At 41.9% G+C, this 20,483-nt stretch overlaps 1 protein-coding gene and 1 long non-coding RNA gene across 2 annotated transcripts in view; one reads left to right on the forward strand and one right to left on the reverse strand.

Moving 5' to 3' along the window:
* The window catches only part of LOC117943598 (A disintegrin and metalloproteinase with thrombospondin motifs 9-like), a 46,222-nt gene that overhangs the window by 4,911 nt on the left and 20,828 nt on the right, over positions 1-20,483 (forward strand). Inside the window, exons 5-27 of the mRNA XM_034869821.1 lie at positions 1,136-1,219; positions 1,333-1,457; positions 2,075-2,115; positions 2,231-2,336; positions 3,254-3,400; positions 4,066-4,207; positions 4,729-4,833; positions 5,681-5,826; positions 6,265-6,446; positions 6,590-6,726; positions 7,622-7,739; positions 7,932-8,027; positions 8,990-9,156; positions 9,366-9,495; positions 10,557-10,683; positions 10,797-11,007; positions 11,129-11,293; positions 12,088-12,249; positions 13,736-13,855; positions 16,034-16,141; positions 16,221-16,388; positions 18,777-19,025; positions 20,282-20,443. Of these exons, the coding sequence (XP_034725712.1) occupies positions 1,136-1,219; positions 1,333-1,457; positions 2,075-2,115; positions 2,231-2,336; positions 3,254-3,400; positions 4,066-4,207; positions 4,729-4,833; positions 5,681-5,826; positions 6,265-6,446; positions 6,590-6,726; positions 7,622-7,739; positions 7,932-8,027; positions 8,990-9,156; positions 9,366-9,495; positions 10,557-10,683; positions 10,797-11,007; positions 11,129-11,293; positions 12,088-12,249; positions 13,736-13,855; positions 16,034-16,141; positions 16,221-16,388; positions 18,777-19,025; positions 20,282-20,443 (3,198 nt within the window). The remainder of the gene's footprint in view (positions 1-1,135; positions 1,220-1,332; positions 1,458-2,074; positions 2,116-2,230; positions 2,337-3,253; positions 3,401-4,065; positions 4,208-4,728; positions 4,834-5,680; positions 5,827-6,264; positions 6,447-6,589; positions 6,727-7,621; positions 7,740-7,931; positions 8,028-8,989; positions 9,157-9,365; positions 9,496-10,556; positions 10,684-10,796; positions 11,008-11,128; positions 11,294-12,087; positions 12,250-13,735; positions 13,856-16,033; positions 16,142-16,220; positions 16,389-18,776; positions 19,026-20,281; positions 20,444-20,483) is intronic.
* LOC117943600 lies at positions 110-19,461 on the reverse strand. Its single transcript, XR_004656390.1, has 3 exons — positions 19,452-19,461; positions 7,284-7,288; positions 110-250 (listed from the first exon to the last, which is right to left on the reverse strand). It is a non-coding gene; the product is annotated as an uncharacterized LOC117943600 (long non-coding RNA).

Genomic DNA, 20,483 nt, shown 5'->3' on the forward strand with positions numbered 1-20,483 from the left:
GGAGGCAGTTAGCTGGGAGATGGAAGTGTGTTTATATGTCTGTATACTATGCATGTATATGGCTAGAAAGTAGGTCCATGTGTGATAGGGCTGCACAATTAATCACAATTTTATCAAAATCGCAATATGGACTACTGCAATATACAAATCACAAGGGGGGCGTGTTTACTTGTTAAAGGCCAAATATGTTTCAAACCATTCTGAATAAAGTAGTGTGGTGCTGCAGGAAGAGACGTCCCAGCCTACAAATCTTTCAGACTAAAGAAAAAAATCAACCTCGAGCTCACCCAGTAGAGCGTGCGGCCCTTTGTAGGCTGAGTTCTTTGCAGCAGCCCAGGTTTAAATCCAACCTGCGGCCCATTGCTGAATGTAATCCCTTCTTTTGCTCTCCCTCATTTCCTCTCTATCTACTGTCACTATAAAATAAAGGGAAAATCTTTTTTTGGTACGGGTCCTTGCAAAAAATCACAGTATAGTAATTTTCATTTTAACATTTTTAGATGTTAAAAAACAATAATGACACAAATATGATAATTTCCTCCAATATCGTGAATCAAAATAATTGCATTTTTCTCATTTCGTGCAGCCCTAATGTGTGCATATTTGGTCACTAAATGTATATGTACCTGTGGTGCAAGTCAGTTAGGTGGCCTTTGGAGGAGAGGTATGGAAAGGAGAAAGGGCAGCCTAGGGCAGGGGTAAACACCACTTTCAAACGGCCAGGGGGACGAGAGGGAAGCTTGAGGTAGAGCCTGCCTGCTTTGATGAATGTTAAAAATAAACTCAGGTATGTCACATAGACTGCATACTCTCGGCCACTTCAAATACTAGCTTCCACAGGTGTCTGGGGCCGACAGTCCTCAGGGGGAGTCTGAGATGACCTATATTCTGTTCTTGGCAAGGCTTACAGTACTTTCTCATCAGGGGCTCCGGCCACTTGATCTTCCAATCAACCAAATTCCTGGTAGTTGTTTTAAACTGCAGGAAAGCGGTCCATGTTACATTAAAGTTACCAGTAAATATATTGCGTGACATTTCAACTGGTTTAAGTTAAAGAAGATATTGTAACATATGGATTCTAATTTTAAAACTAGTCTTATCTTTATTGAGCTCATATTTTGTTTCCTTTATTCAGGTATCTTCAATCTACAAGGACCCTAGCATTGGCAACCTGATTAACATTGTGATTGTAAAGTTAGTCATATTAAACAACGAGCTGGTAAGATTGCTAAATGTGTTTTAATCTCCTTACTTACACACTTACAACATGTATGTGGATTACATACTAATCAAACATTTCACCTTTGGTTATTTCTTTATGTTTGTTCTTAGGATGGCCCGGTCATTTCATTTAATGCACAGACCACTTTAAAGAACTTCTGCATTTGGCAGCAGAGCCAGAACATTCTGGATGATAACCACCATTCCCATCACGACACTGCCATCCTAATCACCAGGTGCAAGAAATTTATCAAGTTTCAAATTCTTTGCTGCATTCAGCTCAGTCAGGAACACTCTCGTCTTAGATGTAACCATTTATTGCAACAAATGGAAATACAGTTATGCTTGGCGCCGATGGCTCCGCTCTTGATAAAGCTCCCTGGACCAGCCAAGCAGCATGCTAAGCTGAACCAGGGAGCGCTATGCAGAAACCCCCCTGGGTATAAAAGAGTGATCTAAAAGAAAGACATTGAAAACCACTTTAAACTTTGAGTCATGTTAGGATTGTGAAGTAGAAAGGTGGATGCTGGGGTGGTGGAGACAAAGCGTTGCAAGCAGTAGTGAGTGAGTGAAGCAGTGTCAGTGTAGCAAGGATCCGTGAACTAACACCAAGCTTAATTATATACTTTGAACAGGCTTTTAGGTAAATATCCCATTAACCAAATCACATTGTAATTAGTATACATTATTGGAGAATCAGCTGCATCAAAGACATAGCGCAAATGGGGTCCAGATGCCTGATGAATGCAACTTCTGTTTACCTAAATAAGGAGGATCCCCTGAAGGTTGGGAAAGTGTTCTCCTTTTCTACAGTGTCATTGACTGTGATTCATTATCTGTGTCTTAACCACAGGCAGGACATCTGCAGAGCAAGGGACAAGTGTGACACCTTAGGTAAGTAGATTTGGTTTTATAGACTTACAACCATAAACTAATATATACTGTACTTCATGTGTTGATAGTGGTACGATAATGATGAAAAATTAGGAAAACTGTCGTTTTTTATAAGGACTTGCAGAGTTGGGGACAGTGTGTGATCCATACAGGAGTTGCAGCATCAGCGAGGACAATGGTCTCAGCACCGCATTCACCATCGCCCATGAACTTGGCCATGTGTAAGCACAGCATGTATCCACTGATTGCTTTCCTCAAGAACTGTTATCACTTCGGTTAGTGAAAGTTTTTGCTTCAGTGAGACATTGGTGAAGCTTTAAAAGTCTTTCTAGGAATCAACGCATGCCTTACCAGCAGATGGGGATCAAGGGATCTTGCATACGTGGACAATACAACAGCTGTACATTCCTTTATGTTTTTGGTGTGTTTCTGATCATATCTCCTAATTTTGCCTGTCTTTCATTTTGAGAGAAAAGAGAAAAGAGTCTGTAATTCTCAGAATTTGAGTAAAACCTGCCCTTCAGCACACTGTCCCAAATCAGCCAGAGCTGGGGGGGAGAAGGTTAGCGTTCTACAATGGAGACTGTTACAGACCTTAACAGCCCTCATCATATGTAACAAATGCTCCTTCTGACCACTAAACAAAAGGTGTGATTGTTCAATTCCACATTTATCCGCATCAAGCGGTGACAGCATGCTTGACGACTGCTTAGCCCCAGAGCTCAGTGTTGTATGGTACCTGTCAGGTGGGGAGCTGAGTAGCTCAGGGGGAAGGCTGTGGTCAGTGTGGTGCTGTACCTGTCCACCACCAACCAGGATCTATGTATTTACCATGCAGGAGCTTACCGGCTTCTCTCACTACTCAATGGACTCTTATTTGAACATACATTTTTTATGGGCTATGTCTTTTGCCCAGTGTTCATATAATTAAGTAGTGTACTTTATATTGCGTGATATATATATATATATATATATATATATATATATATATATATATATATATATATATATATATATATATATATATATATATATCAATTAACAGAATTATTACTTTATTAAAAGGAAAACATTTCTCTTGGTAATGTAATATAGTTTATGATACCTGAAAATTGCTTTTCTGTTATCACTCTGCTAGGTTCAACATGCCTCATGACGACAGTAACAAATGTAAGGAGGACGGAGTTAAGATTCAGCAACATGTGATGGCTCCCACACTTAACTACAACACAAACCCTTGGATGTGGTCCAAGTGTAGCAGGAAGTACATCACAGAGTTCCTTGAGTATGTCATACTCTTTTCTTCAAGATTATTCCAAACATGCATGGGGATAAGATCATGTAGATAATGTTCTGTTGCTGTTGAAGTTTCTCAACAACTCAAACAGCCTGAAATCAAATAGTTTATGCAAAGTTGTAAGGTCAAGTATTTATAACTATCACATAGATTTCACAAATACGTTTCCTTAAACATACAAACACACACACAGAGGGCATTTTGCACCTACTTTTGGCAGAAACAGCCACATTTCTCGGCCTAAATGCAAACAAACTGTCTTAATTTCTCAGGGCTGTTGCAACCTCTAGACTCTTCATTTCCTAATGCTCCTCAACTCGCTGAGAAAAACCAGGGAATTACTACTGTAGTAAAGAGTAAATGGTATAGCATCTGACTATACTAACTATCCCAAATCCCTTTCCTTTCCCCTAACTATCTAAATATCTCCCAGGATCCCTAACTCTTGAGCTCCCCACCGCTACCTACATATAGCTGATTGAATATAAACAGAAACCTGTCAAGATACTGAGCAAGCTGTGTGTACAGTAGTAGTTGTATATATGTACAGAAAAATGATATCTCCAGCTGTACTGAGTGTGTTTTCTGTTTGTTTGTGTCTTTTGTTTTTTCCCTTTTTTTCTTTAAGTCATTTTATTTGTATTTCTTAATAGCACAGGATATGGTGAGTGCTTGCTTGACGAGCCCGTTTCTAGGCCATACAGTCTCTCGCAGCAGCTGCCTGGATGGATATACAATGTCAATAAACAGTGTGAATTGATATTTGGGCAGGGAACGCAGGTGTGCCCTTATATGGTAAGTGGAGTCGGTGTGCAAATGTAAACTGTCATGTTGCACATGTGGGTCTCTGAGGGAAGCCTCCTGTGATATAATTGTGAGCTGCAGAGGTTCTCGACTGTATTTGAAGCCTTTAAAGTCACTTGCTGCAACATACTAATAGTTCTTTCAGATACTGTATATTTGTCTCAAGAACAGGTTTGACAATCTAATGCACTGTGGAAAAGTTTTCTGACTTATGCTATCTGACTAGGCAGAAAGGTCTTGTAAGACACCGGCTAAGAAACACCTGGTAAATGACACGGCTGTTACAGCAAACTCACTGTATGAAGTCACATTCTGGCACAATGTTTTATAATGTGCTATGAATTGGATGTCTGCCACATGGAGTCCATGTATTAATATGGTTGTCTACAGTGAGGTTATTAACAATACAGTTATGTGCCCTGTCTTTCTGATTGTCTAACTTTGTGTGTGTGTGTGTGTGTGTGTTTGTTTGTTCGCTTGTTTGTTTGCTTGTTTGTTTGCTTGTTTCTTAGACCCAGTGCCGGAGGCTGTGGTGCACCAGTCCAGAGGGCGCTCAGCGGGGCTGCAGGACCCAGCACATGCCGTGGGCAGATGGCACTGACTGCTCTCTTGGAAAGGTAAGTGCCATATGGAACATGACACTTACCTTTGATAATAAAAAAGTCTCAGGAGTAAGAATTGAAACTGTTTTATTTATGCAAAAGTTTGAGGTTAACGTGTAACGATAAAAATTGCGTGAATTGTTTTTAAAACTCATTGGGATTGCAAATCTGTTCATTATGGTTTACTGTAAATCTGACATGGTTTTGTGTTGATCTGATAATCCTCATCGTATTTCCTTGTTTTGATCTTACAACTTTTCTAATGACTCAACCAGAAATTCCTCATAGGGGTTTGACACATATGTAGTTGAACATGGCTAAATTGGTGGTGTAAAGCTGTAAATGATGGAGGCGACTTTCTTAGTGTAGCTTTTAATTAGAACTTTCTCACTAACCCCTTGCTTCCTGCCACTATAAGACATGAAAGCGAGAAGTCAAAAGACACACACACACACACACACACACACACACACACACACACACACACATTGAACCCTTTTCATGTTTACACCAACCTCTCATCCCATGCCATGCAATACACCAGACTAAACACTTACACTGGAGTCTGTTTGTTGAACAGTGTAAGATTATCCGTCTGTTATGAGCCAAGATGTATTTATTGACAATGCGCGTGATATTTCTTGCAAAATGTCTTTTTACGTTCCTATTTTTTCCTTTTGCTTCACTGTATAATTTCTCCCAGATTAGCATCAAAGCATGGGAGAGCAGATAGATGTGTTGCCAGTTCCATGGACAGGATTTATTGTGGTCACTCTTATCCCCTCTCTTTTTGGCTTTTATTACGTCTTGCTCTCTTCATTCACTTTACTCTTCTTTTTTCTGCTTCTCTCTCTTATCGTAGCACTGCAAACACGGCCTGTGTATAACCAAAGAGCATGACGCCACACCTGTGGAGGGGGCATGGGGAGTTTGGAGCCCTTTTGGTACCTGTTCGCGGACATGTGGCGGGGGCATCAAGATCGCTGTGCGCGAATGCAACCGACCTGTGTGAGCAGTCCCTCTTTGTAGTCATGCATGCCCAGTGGACCTTGTCTCCATCTTAGCTGCTGAAGTCAATGTTCCATAGATCAAGCCTCCTTGAGGGAATTCTTTCCATAGTTAGTGTTCAATCAAGAGTCCCCTGAGATCTTACAGGGTTGTTTCCTGGTAAATAAAGAACCCCTTTAGTCTCCTTAAATGTTGCGTTTCATCCTATTTTATTAGACGGATAGAATGATGAGGAAGAGTTTGAACCTGAAAACAATGCAAATTGAATACTTTAGGTGTGTGATGGTGAGCAATAGGGTTAAAAGGAAAATGGGCAGAAAGATGAATGTTTGATTCTGTAAGGGAAAAAGTGGAAGATGTTTTCTAAAACATGTACTTACAATATGCATTTAATCATCACAACGATTGTTCCATTCACTTCCCCAATCTTGCTTTCAGGCCAAGGAATGGAGGAATGTATTGCGTGGGTCGCCGAATGAAGTTTCGTTCCTGTAATTCTGAGCCCTGCTCCAAGCAGAAGAAGGATTTCAGGGAGGAGCAATGTGCAGCTTTTGATGGCAGGCACTTTAACATCAACGGTCTACCTCCTAATGTTCGCTGGGTGCCCAAGTACAGCGGAAGTGAGAATCTTGTTTTCAGACACTGGCATGCTGCTCTCTCCTTTTGTCAACCCTGGTTTACTTATGCATAATAGACACAATGTAAATTGGACAGTCACATCATGGGAATTAAGTGTTCATCTCTGTCTTGCTTCATTTGTCAGTCCTGATGAAGGACAGATGTAAGCTGTTCTGCAGGGTGGCCGGCAGCACGGCCTACTATCAGCTCAGGGACCGGGTCATTGATGGCACGCCGTGTGGACCTGATACCAACGACATCTGTGTCCAGGGCCTGTGCAGGGTGAGGTTCCTAACTCTGATTAACTTTAATCTTGTCATCATAACTATCGGTGGCCATTCTTGCATAGTTTGTAGTGGATATAATCCTCCTTTCTGTATCATCACAGAAAATATAAAAAAGAACCATTTCAATTCCTAGACTGGGTTTATTGCCTTAAACTTGTGAGCTTGATTACTAACACACCATAAACGTCAATATGCTTCTTGAAAGAAGCAGTGGGTTTCTCTGTGTACACTCGAAACCACATACGGTGTTTGATAACACTGTGGTTCAGTAAGTTGCCTTCTGTATAGAAAATCAGATATTTGTCTTGCTAAAACCAATTACAAGCAGAGCTCAGTCACCTAAATTAATTTTAGATGGGGGTCAGGAATATAGCTAAAACTAAATAAGTTCATATGTAACTATTTGTAGGGCCACTGCGTTTGATTTTTTCTTTCATTCTCAATATTTAATCAAGAAACAACAGAAAGCCATTTATGTTGATATGCTTGCTCTTGGGGGAATTACTAGAATTCTTGGGTCCTTGTAAATTATCGAATGTGTTTTAGACCTACTCTATCTGTAAAGTTTCTTGAGATAACTCTTATGATTTGACACTATAAATACAATTGAATTGAATTGAATTTATGTTCCAGTGTTGAACTTTTTCTAAGCAACTGTGTTAGCTGAAGAAAGTATTTTTTGTTGTTAAAAAATCTGTCTGACTTCCCTGTACGTAATATAATGTTGTCTGCACATTCTTCTACTCTTTTTTCCCTTTTGTCCTCCAACCTTATCCTTTCTCTTGCTTTTCAAACATTTCTTTCCCTCTTTTTTCCCTTTCCTACTACTACTATTTACTCCTGCCATTTTCTTATGTTAAATCCCTCCTTTCTACCTCTTTACTGAGCAGCAAGCAGGCTGTGACCATGTCTTGAACTCTAAAGCCAGGAGGGACAAGTGTGGTGTGTGCGGAGGTGACAACTCTTCCTGCAAAACTGTGGCTGGCACCTTCAACATCGTCCACTATGGTGAGCTATAACCTTTTTTTAAATTAAACTATCATTTTATCTTCAACAAGTACAAAACATGTTGCCTTAACACATTTTTACGTGTGCCTAGTTGTCAGAATTAATAGCCCTCGAAATGTGACTCACTTGCTAGCATAGGCACAGACCTATAGTGATCTAATGATCTGAACACACTACTCATGCTGTTTGCAGGATATAATGAAGTAGTGCGAATACCCAGTGGTGCTACAAATGTAGATGTGCGGCAACACAGCTACTCAGGGAAACCGGAGGATGACAACTACCTCTGTAAGACATCCAACATTTTGTTTAAAATAAACTACGGTTAATATTTTAATTGTAATTCCACATTTCCATAAATACTGTATCCAGTCATTTCTGAAGCAATGTGCTGTTGAAAGCCTGCATGTGTTTTTTCTGCCTGCCTATCTATGTGAGAGTGATGGTGTTCAGCTTTAAGTCTAAAGTCATGTAATGCAAAACCAAAGAAGTTGGCATATAGCGGGCATGCTAACATGTTAATGAGCCAGAACTAAGCCTATGGGTACCATTCCAGCAAGGTCAGTTGGTTTATAAGCGCTTGTATCTTGTGTGTGTGTGTGTGTGTGTGTGTGTGCGTGTGTATATATTCTTTGGGTCTGTAAATGTGTTTTTTCTGGTCCATAGTCCTGTCAGTCTGGATAGGGCTACTTTGTCAGCTGTTAATATACATGTCTTGTTGGCACGAGCGTGCTAATAGTTGAGCTCAGATAGCCCTCTGGCTTCCATTCCATCAGGGTTAAATGTGTTTGTGTATGAGCACAGTTATTAGGTGCCCAAAGTGGAGACAATTTTGCCATAATGAGGGCCGCTCTGCACGGTCATATGAGTGTAATGTGTGAAATGGCAAGGAAAGTTAAGGCAGGAAATTAGATCCATAATCGCATTAAGCTGAATGAGTTCAGTGCAGCAGACTGTTGTTGAACAGAACAGGATGCCCCTGGATGGGACTTCTGCAGAAACAGAGAATTATTTTACCCCGATAAGACTGTACTTCTGCCTACTGCGTGTGCCTTATTGTTAATGAAAATGTTAGCCACAATGTAGGCACATTACCCTGACGCATGCAAAAAGAAGCTATTGATTTGTTTACTTTAGCTTGTTAGTGTAAAAGGAACGGTGTTTTCCAAAAAACATTTCACATTGAGTAATGCTCATTCTGGCCCTCTGTCTCAGTGGGATCAAGAAACGTGTTTTTTCTCTTTCTGCAGCCATATCAAATAGCCGTGGAGAGTTCCTGCTTAATGGAGAGTTTGTGGTCAGCATGTTCAAAAGGGAAATCAAAGTAGGAAATGCCATCATTGAGTACAGTGGCTCTGACCATGTCATTGAGAGGATCAACTGTACTGAACGCATCGAGGAGGAGGTCATTGTCCAGGTATGTTATCCTTACCACAATGATTTAGTTTGCCATGGAGGAGATGCAGAGGTGGACTGATTTAAAAGCAGTGGCATGAGTGAACCTTAAATACTTGTGTAAAATGTTTTAATTTTACTGTTCTTTTAAAGATGTGGACTATCCATGATGTTAGAATCTCATAGTCCTATTGTCTAATAATGCCTATCACATTGCCTCATTTTCCCCAGGTGCTGTCTGTCGGGAACCTTTACAACCCAGATGTCAGGTACTCCTTTAACATCCCCATAGAAGACAAACCTCAGCAGTTCCTCTGGGATTCCTATGGGCCCTGGCAGGAGTGCAGCCGCCTGTGCCAAGGTGAGGGGGAGGCACAAGGGGTTAGCACAGTGAGGTGATGGGAGGGGTCAATGATAAATGGTGTGGTGACAATTAAGATGGGATGGAACGGAGAGAGAAGATGTGGGAACTGCTGAACTGGAGGCATAGGAAAGAGAAGATTTTTTGGCTAAACTTGACAGCTTCATGCTAGACATATAGGTTTGGAAAAAGTGATTAAGGTCGACCTCATAGTATGCTGTGTCAGATGTCCTTCTTTGACCTGACCCAGCATATGTCAGAGTACGTAGGCGTGCAGAGGCGGATCACAGGTAAACTCGAAAACCTGTTATGTGTTATGACTCAAACACTTTGTCTGAGAAGTTCTTTCTCCACTTTTTGACACTCTTCTGCTTGAACATCCAACAGTAAATTCCAAAGAAATACCAACGAGTTCACACAGCAGGATAAACAGCTAACATGTAATGCCCTCAGCACCTTTTGATTTTCTGATTTATTTGGCTTTTCTGGCACTCTGGGGCACACAAAGCTCTCATAGCACTGAGGTGCAAAACTTTGAAACAAGAGGTACTGATAGAGAATCTATTTCCTGCAGCCACATGAGGTTTAAATCTCTCTCCCCTGTAAGGTTGGTGCACTGTGATTCAGTGCAGGGATGTCAACTCAAGAGCTAAGGTGAAGTACACACACATTGCTGCTGGTAGTTGTTGCGTTCCTATGATGATCTATATTGCACTTGAGCAAGCTGTTGCCTGGCAACTACTTGCAGGATCTTAAAGAACTTGAGGTCAGACAGGCAGTGGAAGTTAAGGAAGTTTGTTTTGAAGATTTTATAAAAGTTATAAAACCTTACATTGCAACTCTAGTCATGAATCTTGCACATTTCTTGGGAGAAAAAAAAATTTCTTTGTTTACACATACACAACAACACATTTCATTTAATAACTGTAATAAAACAATTGCTGTTTTACTTGCAGTATTTCAATGTTTGTTTGGTAAATGGTGCTTAACCATTCTAAGAGAAACGTTTGCCTTTTTTAAATTTACCTGCTACCCATACATGCATAACTATGTCTTTATAGGAGAGCGCAAACGGAAGATTCTCTGTAGCAGAGAGTCAGACAGGGTTGTGGTGTCAGACCAGAGGTGTCACGGTACTGCTAGACCTGCTGTCATCACTGAACCCTGTAACACTGAATGTGAACTCAGGTTTGTCTTAGTTCAATCGGCCTTTAGTATTTATATTAACCAATCAATAATTCTTTCTTTACTTGGTCATTTAAAAATACTGACCAGGATTTCCTCTATCACCCTTGATGCAGGTGGCATGTGGCTCGTATGAGTGAGTGCACAGCTCAGTGCGGCCCGGGATATCGTACCCTGGAAATATACTGTGCCAAAATCAGCCGAACCGATGGTAAAACTCAGAAGGTTGATGACCGCTATTGTAGCGGTCAGCGCAAACCTGATGACAAGGAAGGTTGCCATGGGGACTGTAACCCGGGTGGCTGGGAGTACTCCCCTTGGTCGGAGGTAAGATTGTTGTAGGAAGTGTGGGGTTTGTTTGTGAGCATAATCCAGAGGTTTGTCAAAGTTTGTCACAGGATGTGTATATGTGTTTACAGTAGCTGATGTTCAAACGTTTGTACCGCAGTGCTCCAAAAGCTGTGGTGGGGGCACCCGCCGTCGAGGGGCAGTGTGTCGAAAGGCAGCCGATGCTGGCGGGGATGAGAGCAAATGCAGTCAAAGGGACAAGATGACCGTCCAACCCTGTAATGAATTCCTCTGTCCACAATGGAAGACTGGCGACTGGTCTGAGGTCAGTTCAGCTCTTATTGTATTCTCTTTTCCATGAGAGGAAGACCGGTACACTATTTACTGGTCACATATATTAGATTGATGCAATGATAGTATATACACTTAATATTTAAGTAAAAATATTCCTTTCTTTAATTTCAAACAATATAAATAGTCATAGATGTTTTTTTCTGTCATTTGTGAGTTGCTGTTAAGGCATACAGTAATATAAGGCTTGTGGATTTACATTTAAATGTGAGGAAGACTTCCTGTTAATATGAAGCTGGGTTTAGTCAATGTAAAGAGAAATTGTGTAAACACTGTAGTTGTAACCTAGCAGTGATCTGGATCAAATGTAAAATCCCAGTGTTGATTGTGCATTTCTCAGCTTTGGGAGAATTACTCCCTTCCCTCCACTAGAGTGTTGGGAAGTCGCTGATTGCAGGTAAAGTTTGTACTTAACTGCTGTACAGTTTACACTTTGTAGCGCAAGGAGCTTGCAAAGTGTTGGGCTGCATTCCAGGAATATTTCAGATCTCCCATGTGGTGCTGGGTAAATACAAACACCTACTGTACACTGCACTGTATAAACATGCACTGTACTTACACATAAATAGATACTCTGGCCTGTCTTTTAGTCCCTTCCAACCACTATTTGTTTTGTAATCTGCATACCCTGCTTTCCACAACACTAAGTCATCTCCCTCTGTCATGAACTGGAATTCCAGCAGGCTCAATGGCTGGTAAAGTGGCCAGTGTTCATGTAATATACTGTATTTACATCTGTCTCTAAAACTTAAAATATGTTCCTTTTAGTGTCTTGTGACGTGCGGGAAAGGCTATAAGCATCGTCAGATGTGGTGTCAGTTTGGTGAGGACCGTTTAGACGACGGCTTTTGTGGCTCATCTAAACCTGAGTCGGTGCAGATGTGCCAACAGCAAGAGTGTGCCTCTTGGCAGGTGGGACCCTGGGGGCAGGTGAGTGTTAACAATAGTGTATACACTATGCCTTGTAAAGTAATTGATCATTTGTGATAAAAAACAAATGATGGTAAATAATGAATTTATATTCCAGAACAGGTGAATCAGCAGATCTCACAGTTTTTTTATCTATGATTGTAAATTGCACTGTTAGACTTATAGAGGCACCAGGGGCCCTATTATGCACCACAGCACGGCATAGCACAAAGTCCAACGGAAGTGTCAATTACCCTTTCAGCGCCCACATTATTTAAATAGGTAAAGCATCTGCGCCCACGGGCATGCTGGTCTTAGAGGGAGGTGTGTTCAGGTGCATCTTTGACGTATTGCTATGTTGAGGAAGCGGGAAATGATCACGCCATTGACCAACAAATTCTGGTGTAAAGTCATTAGCGCAGCATTTCATTTTTGTTTTAACATCAATTTAGTAAAATGCGCCTAGTCTTATGCACAGCACATGCACATTATGCTTGTTACACACACAGGAAAGCGCAGTAGCTCACAAACATGCAAACGATTACAAATATGATGAAGCAAATCCGCCATCATAATAGAAATACTCTAAGGCACAAATGCGCCTGGCATTTAAAGGGAATGCGGGATGGCACTCTGATTGATTTATTGCATGTTACGCCCCAAACACACCTATGAATTAATGAAAACACTAAGTACCATCTAACTAGTTGATGGAAAGCAGCACAGAGGCTGACGTTGACAAAAAAAACTGTTTCTCTGTTATTCTCTTCTCTGGTGAATTCTGCCCAGATGCAAACCAAGGGGAGGACGCAGATAAGCTAAGCTCATTATTTAGCACTGTCTCCTTTTCTCTTGCCCGACACAGAGCACATCCTGCCAAAATAAATATACCAAAGCTATGGATGATGTGGGTAGGCGTGTTCTTCTACAAAAGCATTATATAGGGTTATGAATACAGTATATAGTGTGTTGTATGTTTAGTGTCTCATTTGTGTCTGTGCACAGAGAACTGAACACCCAAAAATTTGAGATATTTTTGTGCCCCCCATCAGAGGATATGCGCGTGTTAAGGTATATTTGAAGTTGTTTAATGAAGCGTTGTCAAATGTTAGTTGAAGTTGCCGCCACACAAGTTTGACCCTGTTTCATTGAAGGCAGTGAGGCGGAAGAGAGCGAGGGGTAGTACCCTCTGACTTGGCTGCAGTAAAAAAAATGACAAGTGCAATGTACATGAGCAAAGGTTCCTTCCTCCTGTATTTGAACCTTAAGAGTCTTATTTGCTTAAAATTTGGATCTGGATGTTTGTCAGTGCAGGAGTAAAATAAGTTTTTTTATTGTATATACCTGGTTCACAGGTGTTTTTTTTATTTGTTTGTGTGAGGGAGTTGCTTTTTGGGCTCAAACTTACTATTTTTTTGCTTGCCTCCCTTGCCTCTTACTCCATATTCTCTTTGTCTCACTGTTGCTAATTTCCCCACCACTACTTTTTTTCTCTCTTTGAACCCAGTGCACTACCTCGTGTGGGCCAGGCTACCAGATGCGAGCCGTGAAGTGTGTAGTTGGCTCTTATGGTGCTGTCATGGATGATACTGAATGTAATGCTGCGACCAGACCCACTGATACCCAGGTAAGGAGGGCATTATCTTCCTCCGTTCCTTGTGTTTGTTCTCCCTCTCTAACATCTTTCTCTTTCTTCTCTCAACTGACCTCAGTCCTTTTCATCTTTTCCTTGCTGTGAGCGCAACAGTTGTTCCATGGTTGAGTGTCAAAATTATTTGTACTGTGAGGAGAGAAGGACGCAGCCACACTTATGCACATGACACTCAAATCACACACAGACAGACACACATTGAATTTCCACCTGGTATCAATAAAGCTATGTTGTCTGATCTAGTCTGGTCTAGAAAGAAAGACAGAGGGGGAGGTTATACCGGCCTCACTGTCCCTGCATAGAAAGCCCAAATGTTTTAAGATAACCAGTGTTGTTCTTTAGAGTAGAGCTCAACAGTGACCGCCCCCTTTTGTAATGGCTCTAGTTCCGGATTCGTGGGGACGGTAAACGGTCGACGTTGCTGTTAAGTTTAGGATTGTGGGTACTATAGTTTTTCTCCATAAGATTGCAGATGAAACATGTTTTTCTTAAAACAAGGTTGATTTCATACAGACCTGTAGCTTTTACAGGAACAGAAACGTCTGTTTCACAACCGTGTAGCTCATGGTCAGTCTACCTCGGATGGTTTAGACATTATGGCTGATAATCTAAATCCTTATGGAGAAGATCAATGGGATTTTTACTTCTGAAACCACAATGTTGAGCTCTATACTCTTATTTTTATTATGTACGATACACTAAAGTCTGGCAGAGCACATGTCTTTCTTTCAAGAATTTGTTCTTTGTTTAAATTTTACCCTCGCCTTCACTTCAAAACATCCCTTGACAACTTTTCTTTGACACTTAACTACAGACCTAAATAAATCATAATTTACAGAAATATCACAATTCACATTTAATGAGTGTTCTTCAAATGACTAATTGCTAATATTTAAAGCAGGTTAGTTAAAACAGGTTAGTTAACCGTTTTAAATATTTCTCTCCTATATCCTCAACCCACTGGTAATGCATACTAAAACGGGCAGTGTTTCACTGCCACAGGTTTAAATGTGCAATTTTTTGTTGTCTAAATCTGCGTGTGCATCTGTTTGTGAAGTGTTCCACACACACAAAGACACAGCATCACCAAAGAAACCCATAATGAGCTGAATCAGAGTTTTGTTTGGTCAGCGTGGGGCGTAAACCCATTTCAGAGGGCTGAGCATGCAGACTCAGTATGAGGCCCCCCTCTAGTCGCAGCGGCTCTTAATTCCGGTGCCTGGGCCGACAGAGCCAGTGACCCTAAAGCAGTCGCCCCACCTTGTTGTGATTTCAACCAGCCAGCCATGAAGTGGGTCACCCGCCGCTCGTCCCACCAGCCACCAAGCAGGGTTTAGATTAAAGGATAGATAGATAGATGGAGGTCTGTGTACAAGGAGTAGAGAGGTGGAGACAAGAGATGCTTTGCTTGATACTTTCACACGTAGATTAAGATAAAGGCTGAACAGTTATGGATACTGATTGGGCCTATTATATAATTTATTAAAGCCCTAAAGTTGTAATATATAAGCATACACACAAACTCATGGTCATCACAATATGATTTTGATCATGTAAAATGTGGGTCTGACAGGAAGTAGCGCTACTTTTGGGGTTCCATGAGGATTAATTGCATCCTTCAGGAGGTGGAGTGTGGAATGTGGAGCCTGCTCAGAGCCCATGCAACCTGATTAAGGCCCTCATTCCTAGAGACTGGGGGTCAGAGGGCACCAGAGGGCGGGGGGGGGGGGGGGGGGGGGGGGGGGGGGGGAAGGAAAGGGCGGAAGGTGAGGCACAAGGGGGTGGATTAGGGGTGGAGTTTACAACCACGCCAGCATGGGCATTGGAGCCCTGAATACCACTCCACTATGACCTGTTATGACAGGGATCAGGGCTTTATGCTGAGTGGCTTACTGCCACAATCCATAGTTTTAACTGACGGGGCGGAACCTGTAAATGTTGTTTTGGTAAGGTTGGGGAAAAGGGTTGATGAGAATTACAACTACTCTCAAACATAGAGCTGAAGGAATATAGTTTAAGTTGTTAATGAATGTCCCATGCCAGATGAGCTATTCCTGATATTTATGGTATTTGTGGTTGGGGACAGATGTTGTTACAGTATATTCATTTTGTTAATCACTGCATGAATGGGTGTATGTGTCCTCCTTTCGGCAGGACTGTGAACTGGCCCAGTGTCCCAGCAGCCACCCTGTTCCCCCAGGGACTAAAATCCCCTACAACCAGAGCCACAAAACCCAGTGGCGGTTTGGTTCCTGGACCCAGGTTGGTAGTTCTGTCACATCTTCTATTTGTTTGTCTTTATTGTTTTCCATCTTCTTAACCTTTCTCCTCCGCACAACAGTGCAGTGCCAGCTGTGGCAAAGGGACACGTATGCGCTATGTGAGTTGCCGGGACAATCAGGGTGGTGTGGCAGAGGAGTCAGCGTGCGCACATCTATCAAAACCCCTTGCCAGAGAAGTGTGCTCAGTTGTGGCCTGTGGACAGTGGAAAGTGCTGGAATGGACAGTGGTAAGAAAACCACCCTTTGTCAGTTATTAATTTATATCTGATCCAGTTGCTGCACCAGATTCAAACAAGTGGTAATTTTTTAAGTGGTAATTTTAGTTTTTCTGTTGAATCAAAAAGTATTTCCCCTCAGATCTGCATCTTACAGTTTGTTCCTATTGCTTACACAATTGCAGAATTTGGCTCATTATGTCAAAACTCTACACACAAGTCAATCAGACATAGCACTTGGAGATTTACAACTCAAATCTATGTCAAAATGAAACACTGCAATCAAAACGTATCACTCCTTTCTAAAAATGAAATTCTTGCAACCAAACTATACACACAAGCGCCATTTGAATTACTCTTTCATATCACCATCACCACGCTGATGGGCATTATATAAATAAACTTCCCTTTCCCGAGCCACATTAACCAGCCCCGACTGGGAGATCCCTGGGGTTCCCAGGCCGGGTTGGAGATATAATCCCTCCACCTAGTCCTGGATCTTCCCTGAGGCTTCCTCATAGCTGGTTGTGTCTGGAACACCTCCCTAAGGAGGCGCCCAGGAGGCATCCTTACCAGATGCCCAAACCACCTTAACAGGCTCCTGTTGTCGCAACACTGTCAGAAATAAGGGCACAGTAGGGGTCCATTTCTGTCCCCCAAGGTACAATCTATACTAACGTACCCCATAGGGCTCATTGTTGGACCTCAAGTAACACATATGTACCTTTTTGAGGGTCAAAAGGTACATATATGTTCGCAAGCAACCCTCAAGGGTACAGTTTTTGTACCCTTAAGGGTACAGCCCCAGTGACAAGTCATTGTACCCCTAAAGGTACAATTATGTACTTCATTTTCTGAGAGTGAAAGGAGCAGCGGCTCTACTCCAAGCTCCTCACGGATGACTGAGCTTCTCACCCTATCACCAAGGGAGACACCAGCCACCCTCCTGAGGAAATCCATTTTGGCTGCTTGTACCCTGTCCCGCACAACTGCATGTAGTGCATCTAGAAAAACAATGATCTGCCCTGTATTGTAGGGACCTATAATGGCATTAACTATTGAGGCTTTGGTCTAAGCATTCATTTTTAGTGTGTGAGCAATTGGTAAAAACTGGATTATACTGACAGACAGCACTGTTGATTACTGTTATCTGTGTACTTGTGTGCCTTCAATTTTGCCATCCAGATGTTGTTTTCCCTGCGAAGTTAATTTATTACAGTATTCTCAATATTATTTTTCACCCACGCTTATTTTGTGCGCACGGCATATAGATGTTTGTGTGAGAAAAGATGGGTGGCAGCTGGAAGGCAAGTGTGTATCCAGGCATGGAAAAGGGCTGGAATAATGCAAGAGAAGTGCTCTAAAGAGAGAGAGCAAGAGATAAAGAGAGAGAGAAAGAGAAAGAGAAAGAGAGAGAGAGAGAGAATGGGAGTGAGACAAAAGTGTTTGAAAGAGGGAGATGCAAGGGGCTGCAGTGAGGGGCTCCAGTCTTGTTTACAGATGTTTCTCATCAGAGTCCTGGTGATGCAGTACAGACATACTGGAGGTCTGGTCACAACACACACACACACACACACACTCTCATTAGAAATAGTTCATCCTTAGGCCGACATAATATTTCAGAGGCCATTGACTTACTGTATGTAAAACCTTACAGTATCTAAAATTATGTGAAATCCGTAACATTCAGACGGAGCAGTGCAAACCTCTGGACAGCGTAATCCCAGGCAAGGTTTAGAGTATACAGCTGTTGCATAAGTCTAGTAGATCACCATATGCAAGACAGAAAGTGGACTCTGCAAGAGTGGAGCTGAGTGAGGCACCATTAGTGTTTGGCAGAAGATCTTATTTTCCAAAAAAGGAAGCTGTGTGTAGTCTGGTCCTTACTGCATTTTCAGCCAGTGCCAGAGCCGCTGTCTTTTTTTTCATGCCATGTTTAACTGACATGACATTGGGTCGGCATCCTCAACACCAAGTTAACTTTGCTTTCAGTTAGTGTGGCGTCCTGGCAAGACTAAAGTCCTATTCACACAGGATTAGTATCATCTGGAGACCTCTTATGATTTAGAAATTACCCTCCCACATCTGAGTTTTGTGCAGGATTTATCGCACTGGATAAGCAAAGCCTGCTTTCACCTAGAAGCTCACTGAGGACGGCCAGGGCGAGGCTGTGGCACTACACTTCGGTTGGGGTTCCGTATCTTTTTGGGCAGGTATACCAGAGGCGCATACTGCAAAACAAATTATAGACATGTTTGACTCCAGTTTCAGCAGAAAACGGTCACCAAATTGGGAGTTAGTTGCCACCCCCTAGTGAGAGAATTTAATTACGTTGGGTCTTGCCTTGTACTTGCCGCACACCAAGTTATAATGACTACTTCTTCATGTGTTTGTTTTCAGTGTTCAGTAACCTGTGGCCAGGGAAAGACGACACGGCAGGTACTGTGCGTCAACTTCAGTGACCAAGAAGTGAATGCTATTGAGTGTGACCCAGACGATCGTCCTACCACAGATCAGGACTGTGCTATGTCTCAATGCCCGTCCCGCTCCAGTGAGTCCCGACCTTTCCCGTCCTCACCAAATGCCAGTGCCAGGAATAACCTGCCTCGCAGCCAATCCCACCAATGGCGGACTGGACCCTGGGGTGCGGTAAGGCATCTTACGCACAGCAGCATCACATCATAGTGGTCAACAAACCATTTCTCTGGGGCCTGACATCTAACAATATGGGCTCAATCTTGTTCAACCAAACCCTCAGCACAAACAGTAGCAGTCCAGATAGAAAGTGGGAAGTGGGAAAATGAAACATGTAGAAATGTTGTCCTCATGTTGGTATATTGAACCATTTTGTGTGTTTAAGCAGTATTAAAGGTACAGTTAATATGGCCCTTAAGGTAGTACATATTTTTAATTTGCTTCGGATTACACAAATATGAAATAACAATAACATTAATTAGAAAGTTTTAAAGGTCTGTGTGAGTGGATTTTGTTTGGACAGAGCCAGGCTAGCTGTTTTCCTCTGGTTATAGTCTTTGTGCTAAGCCATGCAGCTTCGGGTTGTAGCGTTATATTGACCATACAGACATGAGAGATCTTCATCTAGATCACAGCAAGAGGGTTAAACGTAGTTTCTTTCAAGGTGTCCTAACTAAATGTGTCCTCATGTTACCAAGTTTTCTTGTGTTGCAGTGACTAATGTAAATTGTAATGTCATGCAATTTCAAGTAACAGTTTGTGAACTATTTAACTTTCTACAATGTGTTTTGTAACCTGATGCAGACTTTGACAAACGCTCAGTGGCAGTTCTTCGGGCCCTAATCTCTTTTTTTGAGGATTTAGACTTTGTGAAACACCACACGATAGCAAGACCCAAGAACTACAGGCTGTCCCCACCATGGATCTCTTTCTTTGTATTGTTCAGCTGTTTAAAAAAAAAAAAACTGTTAATATAAGACAGATAATCTCTGTCCAAAAATAAGTTTGACCTTTAAATAATTCTGGGAAGTGATTAAAGCTATTTCTGGTGACTCTTCCTGTCTCTGTTCTGCGGATATGCATTTTAATATAGCAGCAGCATGGTCATTTGACAGGAGATGTTGCTTAGTCTCTGAGTTTTTGTAGGAGTGGGGGCATTGTGTGCACGCTATTTATACCACACAGTGCACATCGATTTGTGACAAAGTGTATTGTTGGCATTAACCAACTAGTGATCTGTTGACATATTGATTTAATACTTTGCAGCTGGATGTTTAGCTTTAGTGTGTGTTTTTATGCCACTGTGTCTAAAGGATGTGTAAACAGTATACCTATATATACATCCCCAATGGGACCTATTTACACCTACACTTGGAGCATCTGTTTGTGAGAACTATCTATTTGTGAACTCTTCACTCTCTGTACAACAGTGCTCCAGCACATGTGCAGGAGGTTTCCAGCGGCGTGTAGTAGTGTGCCAGGATGAGAATGGCTACCCTGCCAACAGCTGTGAGGATCGCAGCCGGCCCAATGAGCAACGATCCTGTGAGTCGGGGCCATGTCCTCAGTGGATCTATGGCAACTGGGGAGAGGTAAGGCAGACATAATTTTACCAATGAGTTTACCATGACT

The sequence above is a fragment of the Etheostoma cragini genome, chromosome 4 (genome assembly GCF_013103735.1).
Source record: "Etheostoma cragini isolate CJK2018 chromosome 4, CSU_Ecrag_1.0, whole genome shotgun sequence".
Classification (NCBI taxonomy): domain Eukaryota; kingdom Metazoa; phylum Chordata; class Actinopteri; order Perciformes; family Percidae; genus Etheostoma; species Etheostoma cragini.